We start from the raw sequence: 9,267 nt of genomic DNA, 5'->3' as shown, positions 1-9,267 counted from the left end.
ACACCGAATGGTTGCAAAACGCCAGCTCTGAAATACCCGTGACTTTCAAAACAAGCTGGGCCCAGCTGCGGCTGGCGGCTCTCTGTCCACATGTGTCCGTCTGTCCAGCTGTGGGCCCTGCAGCCCCTTCCCTGCTGGGATGCCTGTGCCAGAAATGCTTGGGGATTTTTTTTTTGGGGGTGGGGAGAAGAATCCCAGAAGCTTTTTTTAGGGAGGAAAAGCCTCAGCTCCCCAGCTTCAGAGGTTTCCTACCTCAGGGAACTGTCGGGTATCCTGCCCAGGGGGGCTTTGCAGTGCTTGGGGGGTGGTTGAGATGAGCTGCCTGCAGCTCTTGAATTCTGCTTAAAATATAATAATAAAGATCCCAGGGATCAGTTTGTTTGCTTAGGGATTAAGTCACCTAATCTGCCTGGCAGCGGGTGGCATTGTGGAGGTGGTGGCAGCGATGGCTTTTTGCCCGGCAAATAATCCTGCTCCCGGCCACGGCTGGTGGTCAGGCTGGGCTCAAACTCCTCACTGGCATCAGCTCTTCTCCAGGATAGGGTTTAGGGAGCAGGAAATGGTGCTGGGTGCAGGGAAAGAGCTGGCAGAGAGATGTATGGACGAGGGAAGGGGCTGGGAAAGGGATGAATGAGGGAGGGGGTTGCAGAGTTGTGACCTTCTCCTCTGCCCGTGTTAATGCCAGGGTGTGGCTCTGCAGGGCTGTTTCCCCGAGGCTGGAAAATAGGTTAGACTTCTCAAGCTGGGAGCAAAACATCTTAATGTGGTGGTAAAATCTCATTCTGGGCCTGCAGGGCCCTCTCCTACTTCAAGGGCTCAGACCCCCCAAGACCTGATGTTTATGGGGCTGTAGCAAACCCCTCTGGCTATTTTATGTTCTATCTCTGAAATCACATCCCCCAAAATCAAGAGGAAATGGCTTCAAGTCGCACCAGGGAAGGTTTAGGTTGGATATTAGAAAAAATTTCTTCATGGGAATGGTTGTCAAGCACTGGCACTGACTGGAGTCACCAGGCCTGGGGGGATTTAAAAGCTGTGTGGCTGTGGCGCTTGGGGACATGGGTTAGTGCTGGTGCTGGATTAGTAGCTGGACTCGATGATCTTAGAGGGCTTTTCCAACTTTTATGATCCTGTGATTCTATAAATTCAGGGAGCCAAGAGCAAATCCCCAGACTGCCACCATCTCCCTGCAGCTCCTTCAGGCTGCCCCACCTGCTGCCTTGGGGTGCAGTGCTGAATTTTCCACTCCACAAGAGCAGCTGGAGCCAGGTCAATCCATGTGCACATGTCCCCAGAGCCATTTGCTTTTGGGAGCACAGCACAGGGACCCTGTGAGAATAGGGACAAGAGAGGGTTTTCCCTTTAGGGCAGGGATGCCTCACTCTCGTGCCAGCAAATGACACTGTCACCAGAGGTGTGGGGGCAGTGCTGGCACCACTGGGTGTGAAAAGGGGACCCCATGGAGTGATTTTGGGGTTGATGCATCTTAATGGCACTGGGCTGACCTTTGTCTCCCCTGCAGGGATGGATTTTGGCTGTTTATCCCAGAGCTGTCCTGGAAGGATGCCCTGCTGGGTGTAACGAGTTGTCCTCGTGCTGTGGGTGGCAGTGGCTCTTGCCAGGCCTTGCCCGTGCCCTGTGCCACGTCTGGGTGCTGTGCTGGGGTAGAGGAACAGCAAGGTCACATCCTGGCTGCAAGAGCTGGCCTGGCAGCTCTCCTTGGGTCACCAAGCTCAGCGTGGCGCCTGGGGACTCATTTGGAAACCAGTCCTGTGAAATTTAAACTAATTAGCAAGTCCTGAGCCGCTCTCTAGCGTTAATTGGCAAGCCTGGCTTGATTAGTTTTCCTGGGCACATGCATGGCACCGCGTTCCTGGCAGAGCACTGGGACACTTCTGGGGGAAAATGCACGGGGCCACTGCTGGGGACAGAGCCATTGGTGGGGACAGGCCCTGGAGCCATCAGAGGGGCTGTGAGCGGCACCAGGGATGGGATGGATCCCTGGGGAGTGACCCCATGGGGGCACTGAGGGGGGTCTCGTGTCCCCTCCCTGCCCAGGGTGTTTTTAATGCAGCAGCAGGGCCTGGCTGTCCTGCTGTGAACTCGTTCCAAGAGCTGGAATGATTAACTGGCATCAGCGCTGGCCCTGAGCCGGGCCATGTGTTTACTGCTGCCACCCAACCGTGCTGAGCTTTCAGTGACCCTCGCTGTTTTCCCTCAGCCTTCTGGTCCCCAAACCCGGCTGTAAACAGGGGCCGGGGCTGGAACCCGAGTGTGCCTCCTCGCCAGTAACCAGATACTTCCTCCACATGTGCCTGGAGTGCTCTGGAGTGAGCCTGGCGTCTCCCAAATCCCAACAAAATCCCTAAATCTGATGTCTGCGCTGGGCTTCTGCGCGGCAGGATGCCAGACCTTCCCCCTCCAGCCCATCCCCAGGGATCTGGGGGGCTGGAGGCGCAAAGTTGCCGGGCACAGGGGTCTGACACAGACTCCTGACACTCGCGGGGAGGGAACGATGGATTTGGTCTGCCAAGAAGTTTGGAATCGCCGTGGGGACGTGGGGCTGGTGCCACCTCGTGGTTCCAGCAGCAGCTGAGCCGGGCTGGACGCGCGGTGCCGGACAGCGGTGGCACTGCTGGCACGGAGCTGGGGGTCCCGCATGTGCCCATCCGGATGAGACCCCCGGCCATGGGAGCGACAGCACCGCAGCCGCCTCATGCCTGGAGCGCTGGGAATGGCCAGAAATGCATCCCCAGCCGTGCCTGGCCGAGGTCTGTCCGAAGGAGCCGCCCCGGTTCTGTCTCCGCTCGGCACCGCCGCGGTTGCACCGAGCGCGATCTGAGCGAAATCCTTTGCGAAACGCGAGTGGAACCACGAGCAGCAGCGAGACAGAACGTCAGTGGCAGAGACACCGCGGCTGCATTTCCCCGTGGTACTAAACCCACGTAGCTTTTTGGTTTTTTAAGATTTTTTTTTTTTTTTTTTTTTTTTTTGCCATCTCAGCAAGTAAACACCGCCGCGCCAGGCAGAGAAAACCACAGATCGCTTTTCATCTCCAGTCCTGTCCCAGATAAGGCCCGAGGAGGCGGCGTGGCCCCACTGGAGGGGGCTGGGGGGGCCCCCATGGACCCCCATCCCGGCTGCCTCGCTGTGCCCTCCAGTGGATTGAACCTCGCCTCTAAATCCTTGCTGTAATCTGCTCGGGTCAGGCCAGGAAAAACCATCTCAGCCCTGCTGCTTTGTGCAATTGTTTAAATTTTTTAATGTTTGTGTTGTTTTTTTTTTTAATTTTTTTTTTCTTTTAGTTTTTGCACATTTTAAAAGTTTTTTGCAGGTATCTGGTGTTTAGTGCTGGGGCTTTTTGAGTCCCCACCACGGTACTGGTTCCAGAGGCAGCAGCCGGCTGGGATGAAGCTCTGCCTCTCCTCCCCAGTCAGCCATGGAAATACCCTCGGTCCTGGCCAGACGCTGCAGCCGCCTTCGCTTGGGTTTTATCGCTGGTGAAAGGTTGAGGTGGAGACAGCGTGGCCAAAACCTGTCCCGGTGCAATGCCTCGTCCAGAGGCATCGCCTTCCGTGTCCTGGAAACCAGAAAAGCCCCTGAAAGTGCCGGTGCCACGCACGGACTGGGCACTCAGCATCCCACACAGACACTCCGCATTCCACGGGACACCCCCGTGCCCTTCCTGCTGCTCCAGCCCGGGGATGGTCACGGCACGGGATCCCATCCTTCCTCATCCCTGATGATGATGGGTTTGTCCGAGATGAGCAGGGCAATGGGGATCAGCGGCTGGTGCATCCCCTGCCTCCCCTCCTCCTCCTCCTCCTCCTCTCCGGGTGGGTGTCCGGTGCTGCTGCCGGAGGCTGGAGATCCCCCCGGGCTCAGCGTGTCCTGCCGGCGGTAGGCGAAGGGCAGCTCCTCCCCGCAGCCCTGCGGGGACGCCACCGCTGCCGCCGGCGTTTCCAGCGCTGGGCCGGCCTGCGACACCTCGGGGAGCAGCACCGCACTCTCGGTGGCCGTGTCAGGCTTCTCCTCACTGGGATTCGGCTCCGTCAGCAGCAGCTCGGCTGGGCTGAACCTTTCCGAGGGCTCCAGGAGACCTGTTCGGGGCTGGCCCTAAGGGTTGGGTGGGTTTGGGGTGGAACATCCCGAGCCAGGGCTGTGCATGGGCGTTTGGGGCTGTGGGATGTGCCCCCTCCTGCACCTTAAACCTCACCTGGCTCATCTCGTCCGCCGAGAACTGGATGGCTTTGGTGCCCACGGGCTTGGGGAGGGGTGGGAAGAGGAGGCGGCGAGCCCTGGGGAGGGAGTGGTTGGTGAGGGGTGGGTGACAGCGGCTGAGCGGCTTTGGGGACGAGGGTGCTCTGTCACCTCTTTTTGCTCAGGTGGTAGATGGCAGCTGCGGCGGGGACACCAAGCGAGATGCCCAGGTAATTCAGGTTGCTTCTCCACGCTGCTCCCCGGGGACCTGGGGACAGGCATGGCTGGCTGGTGGCATTCCTGTCCCCAACAGGGACACAGGAGATGTTTTGGGGTGAGGGCGAGCACACAGTAGAGAGAGAGAGCACCCCATGGGAACCGGGGACTCTCAGCCATTACCCAGCCCCTTGGTCTGGAAGTGCCACCAAGCACTGCAGGTCCTCTCGCTGTCCTCTGTCACCTCCCAAACACCCACCCTGTAGGCTGTGCCAGGCTGGAGGTTTTGGAGGGTGTAGTTTGATGCCGTGGCATCCACTTCACTGTCTGGGCAAACAAAACCAACCTTGGGGCAGTCTGGTGGGCCGCACCCTCCTCCTGCCCCACGGGGATCGGGGGTCCCCACTCACAGCTCGCGTTGTCCCCCTCAGCCTCATGGCAGACGAGGTACTTGTCCAGCGCTCCGGGACAGGCGGCACGGGGGGACGGCTTCCACCGGAGCACAACTGCGGCGTCCCCGCTGCTGATGTTGACGGGCACGAGCAGCGAATCTGCGCTCAGAAAAACCGGGGGATTCTTTCAGGAGCGCCCCTTCTGGAGCGCAGTCGGGTGCGGATGCTCGGTGGTCGCTCACGCACCGTTGCTGGAGTAGCGGTGCCACAAGGCGAAGGTGGCCCAGCCTCGCTCCGTGTCCCTGCCGTGCACGGCCAGGCGGTGACAGCCCGGCGCTCCCAGCGCTCCTGGGGACGAACCGGGGGTGCTGCTCAGCCCCTCTGACCCCGGGTGTGGGGACAGCGAGGGGCTTGGGGCGCTCCCTTGCCTCTCTGCACGTGGATGCTGTGGGCAGGGAATTCCTGCTGGGAGCAGATTCCCTGTTTCGGAGGCTCCGGCGGCGTCTGCTGCTCGAAGCAGAAGGCATCGCCAGGGACCGGCGCTTCCCACCGCGCAGTCACGGTGCTGCCGGCCACGCTGATCTCCTTGAACCTGAGATCTGGGATGAAACGGGGGAAAATCGGGGTAGCTGGAAAAAATAACGCCCTGAGGGCTGCCAGGGGAGCTCAGCATTTCCAGAGCGGCGGGTACCTGCGCGCTGCTCTGCGGGCACACGGAGCTGCTGCGCCGGCCCCGGCCCCGCCGCATTGACCGCGGTCAGCAGGATTTCGTATTCAGCCCCGGAGAGGGTGAGGTTGTGCTCTGTCACCTCCCAGCCCAGCTCCACAGGGTCCTCCTCATCTGACTCTGCACAGTCACACGCCAACATGTGGACGTCCAGCTTGTAGGTGACATCCCTTTGCTCCTTGAGGACTGGCTGGGGAGGAAAAGGGGGGGACTCGAGGGATGAAATCGTGGGGGACACCCAGGAGGGCCCCCAGGGATGCTGCTGTACCTGCCAGCTCAGCCTCAGCACCCGCTGCCCGTCTCTCCCCAGTTTGCCCAGTTGATGGCTCAGCACCGGGCTCCTCAGGATTTCTGCAGGAGGAACAAGCCTGACTGAGCCTTCGACATTTTTGGGAGCTGTTGGGATCTCCCCAGGCTCCTCTTCCTCACCCTCGGGAACAGAGATGTTGCTGCTCCAGTCACTCCAGTAGCTGCTCCAGTGGGGAGGCTTGTGCCGGAGCTGGACCACGAAGGTGCCATTGACCCCCAGGACACAGGTCACTAGAGAGGGGTGCCAGGGTCAGCTGGGGGGGTCGCTCCTCCTTTCCCCAGCTTTTGGCCATCACGGGATGCTGGCTGGGGAGCATCCCCAACAACCCCACAGGATAAACCAACCTGAGTCATTTTCACCTGTCCCCATCACAGTCTCACATGTCACCTGTAGAGACAGCAGGGCATGGAGACACCCACCCAGTAAAACCAGTATTTTACTGGGACATCAGTGCTGCCCTGTGATCCCCAAACACCCCAGGGGCTGGGAGGGCCAAACAGTGCAGGGGACATGGTGGCCAGGGACTCCCTCAATCCTGGGACCCTCCTGGCAGCAACTGAGAGGGATGGGGGGTCCCCAGCTGTGAGAGCTGCGCTGGGGACAAGCATCCAGATTTGATCGGTTGTCGTCATTAGTATAATCTGGGGTTTTGTCTGTGTAATCCCAGAGAATCCTGTTAGGGGCAGCAGCAGGATCCCACGGCCAGAGGACGAGGCAGAGCTCATAACGCAGTGAAACAGATGGGACACAGCTGGGTTTGGGGGGGACACTGACATCAGTGAGTCCCCACACTCCCTGGGCTGCCACGGTGACCCCTGTCAGTCACTGCCAGCTCCAGCAAAGAACATTTTTACCTGTGTCCAGCTGCTGTCTCCCACCCTCCAGAAGCGAGCCTCATGCTGTGCCGGCTGCTCCAGGCCTTGGCACCGTGGCCGTGGCACCTGCACCCTCAGCTTGCCACCGGTCTTGGAGAAGAGCATCTCATCAGGAGGTGGATCCAGTTTGACTGGAAAGATGAGGTGCTTTTGGGTGCTCTGGCAGTTTTTAGTGCCGGTGCTGGCTGCCAGCCTGGTCCCCGGGGCACTCACCAGCCTTGTCAAGGTGAAGGGTGTGGTTGGGGGTCTTGTGGATCTGCTCCCCCCAGCGTGCCTCCACCCAGGCCGTGGTGTTGTCCAGCATGTACAGCTGGCGATGCGGAGGGCTGTAGTTGGTGGCCGTGCCCACCCCATACCGGCGGCACTTGCGGTTCTTCTCAAAGCTGGGGAGGGAGCGGGCACAGGGAGGGATCCGGGACAAATCCCACGGGCTCCCCCTCCCCGCCGCGCTGCCCAACTCACCAAAAGTTCAGGATGTAGGAGGTGTTGCCGGCGGGGCCGAGGGGAGGCCAGGAGCAGTGCAAAGGCTTGCTGGTGCATTTCTTCCAGCAGGAGATGTCGTGGGCTGCCACGGTGCCTGCGGGACAGGGCAGCGGCTGGAGGCTCCTGCATCCCAAACTCCATCCCGTGCATGGAGGGAGCGGTGGTGTGGCTGTTGCCCGCTTGCCACGTTGTTCAAATGGGGAATCAGAGCAGCTGCAGCAGCGATTCTCACCCCAAGCCCCCCGTGTTCCCCCTCCCCGGTGATGCGGCGCTGGCCGGTGCCATTTGCCCCGACTCCTGCCCTCTGCCAGGGGGAATCGTCATCTTTACCCCCTCCCTGTGGTTTTGGATGAGTATCTCCATCTCTCTCCGTGAGCTCCCCAGGTCTTATCGCCCCCAAATCGTTCATTGAAAGTCTTCTGAAGTTATCTCTCATCTCCCAGCACCGCAGGAGCACTTACCGCCCTGCGCCAGCGCCGCCAGCGCCGCCAGCAGCCACCCCAGCATCGCCCAGCCGGGTGTCCCACACCGGATCCGGGGCTCCGCTGCCCTTCCCGGCTGCCCGATCCCCCGGTACCCCTCGGGTGCCCCTCTCGGGCGTGGCGACAGCCCCGGTGCTCAGCGCAGCTTCCCGCGCTTGGGGTTTCCTCTTCTACCGAGAACGTGCCGCTCCCAGGCAGCGCAGAGCCCCAGATGTGAGAGCGTGCCCCACTTTTACCAAAAACAAAAGAGAAAGCAACCAGAATATCCCCCTTTTTTTGCCGGCACGGCTGCCGGGATGAGGCCGGCTGTGCCCCGCGGTGGCGGCCCCGCCGCGTGTCCCGGCACGGCGAGAAGCGCAAGGTAAGCGAAAGATGAGTCTTGGGGTTTTCGGTTGGGTTTTTGGGTTTTTTTTTTTTGCACACAGCGTATTTCTGGTCCTCTGTCCGTAAGTGGGTGAATCTCCAGCGGCTGCTCCAAGGTTGGGTTTCTCTGTGTTGTTATTTTTTTTGGGGAGGGGGGTCTGTTGTGTTTGTCCCAGAGCCACTCGCTCCCTGCGCCGCGAGAACAAAGCGGCTCTGAGGCAGGAGAGCGCGGTGGCCCCGGGGCAGCAGAGCCGTGTGACGGCGCGGGTGACCCGCGACGGTGGAGCCGGGTGGCACCGAGGGCCGTGCACAGAGTGCCCTTGTTCCCGCAGAAAGCGGCCCCTTGTGTGGCCCTCGCTCGGGGCCGGAGGGCGGCGGTGGCGGGAGTGTCCCCGTGCCGGGACAGCGTGGGCACGGCCGGGCTGGGGGCACAGAGGGTCCCCCGGCACCTCCTGACTCTCCGTGTGCCCTCCCTGTGTGTCCTTCTGCCCTGCCCGGGCTGGGGGTACACACCGAGCTGTGCCGTGCCAAACTGGACCGTGCTGGGCTTTGCTGTGCCGCAACAAACAGCAGAGCTGGGCTGGGCTAGGCCGGGCTAGGCCGGGCTGGGCTGGGCTGGGCTGGGCTGGGCCGGGCTGGGCTGGGCTGGGCTGGGCTAGGCCGGGCTGGGCTGGGCTAGGCCGGGCTAGGCCGGGCTGGGCTGGGCTGGGCTGAGCCATGCTGAACCAGGCCAGGCCGTGCTATGTCATGCCAAGCTGTGCCATGCTGGACCATGCTGTGCCAGGCTTGGCTGTGCTGGACTGTAGCGCTGCCCCAGGCCATACTCTCCAGGACAGACCTGGGCTGGGTCACACCAAGCTCCCAAGCAACCCCACACCCTGCTGTGCCAGCCCCAGGCCATGCCATGCTGGGCTGTGCCATGCCAGGCAGACTGTGTCAGCCCCAGGCCATGCCATGCTGGGCTGTGCCATGCCAGGCAGATTGTGTCAGCCCCAGGCCATCCTGTGTGTGCCAGAGCTGTTGTGTTGGGCTGTGTCAAGCCAGAAAGACGGTGCCAGGCCTGGGCTGTCCTGTGCTGTGCAGGCCCCATGCTGTGCCGTGCCGTGCCAGACTGTGCCATACTGGGCTGTACTGAGCCAGGCAGACTGTGCCAAACCCAGAATGTAGCGTTCCCTGTCAGCCCCACACCCTGCCATGCCGTGCCAGCCCCGTGCCATCT

At 61.2% G+C, this 9,267-nt stretch overlaps 1 protein-coding gene and 1 long non-coding RNA gene across 2 annotated transcripts; one reads left to right on the top strand and one right to left on the bottom strand.

Annotated features, from left to right (window-relative positions):
• Nucleotides 1-2,093: 2,093 nt before the first annotated feature.
• LOC111940323 (uncharacterized) lies at nt 2,094-3,040 on the top strand. The gene is made up of 2 exons (XR_002869472.2): nt 2,094-2,895; nt 3,004-3,040. It is a non-coding gene; the product is annotated as an uncharacterized LOC111940323 (long non-coding RNA).
• Nucleotides 3,041-3,137: 97 nt separating this feature from the next.
• IL12RB1 (interleukin 12 receptor subunit beta 1) lies at nt 3,138-8,165 on the bottom strand. The gene is made up of 15 exons (XM_086862966.1): nt 7,665-8,165; nt 7,183-7,297; nt 6,934-7,103; nt 6,700-6,851; nt 6,190-6,232; nt 5,965-6,075; nt 5,804-5,886; nt 5,500-5,725; nt 5,237-5,407; nt 5,055-5,156; nt 4,827-4,967; nt 4,600-4,743; nt 4,372-4,468; nt 4,217-4,298; nt 3,138-4,116 (listed from the first exon to the last, which is right to left on the bottom strand). Exons 1-15 carry the CDS (start codon nt 7,708-7,710, stop codon nt 3,709-3,711), a joined length of 2,091 nt encoding a protein of 696 aa, XP_086719092.1. The 5' UTR covers nt 7,711-8,165; the 3' UTR covers nt 3,138-3,708.
• Nucleotides 8,166-9,267: the final 1,102 nt, after the last annotated feature.

The sequence above is a fragment of the Cyanistes caeruleus genome, chromosome 25, assembly GCF_971803275.1.
Source record: "Cyanistes caeruleus chromosome 25, bCyaCae1.hap1.1, whole genome shotgun sequence".
Taxonomy (NCBI): domain Eukaryota; kingdom Metazoa; phylum Chordata; class Aves; order Passeriformes; family Paridae; genus Cyanistes; species Cyanistes caeruleus.
The sequence above is the reverse complement of the archived record's forward strand: the minus strand, read 5'-3'. Positions and strand labels throughout refer to the sequence as shown.

Bases quoted from the DNA above. Each gene is read 5' to 3' on its own strand.
- IL12RB1 (XM_086862966.1), bottom strand. From the start codon at position 7,710: ATGCTGGGGTGGCTGCTGGCGGCGCTGGCGGCGCTGGCGCAGGGCG. The intron at 7,298-7,664 runs GTAAGTGCTCCT...CCTGTCCCGCAG, and splicing joins GGCGGCGCTGGCGCAGGGCG to GCACCGTGGCAGCCCACGAC. The intron at 5,157-5,236 runs GCAAGGGAGCGC...GTTCGTCCCCAG, and splicing joins CAGCATCCACGTGCAGAGAG to GAGCGCTGGGAGCGCCGGGC.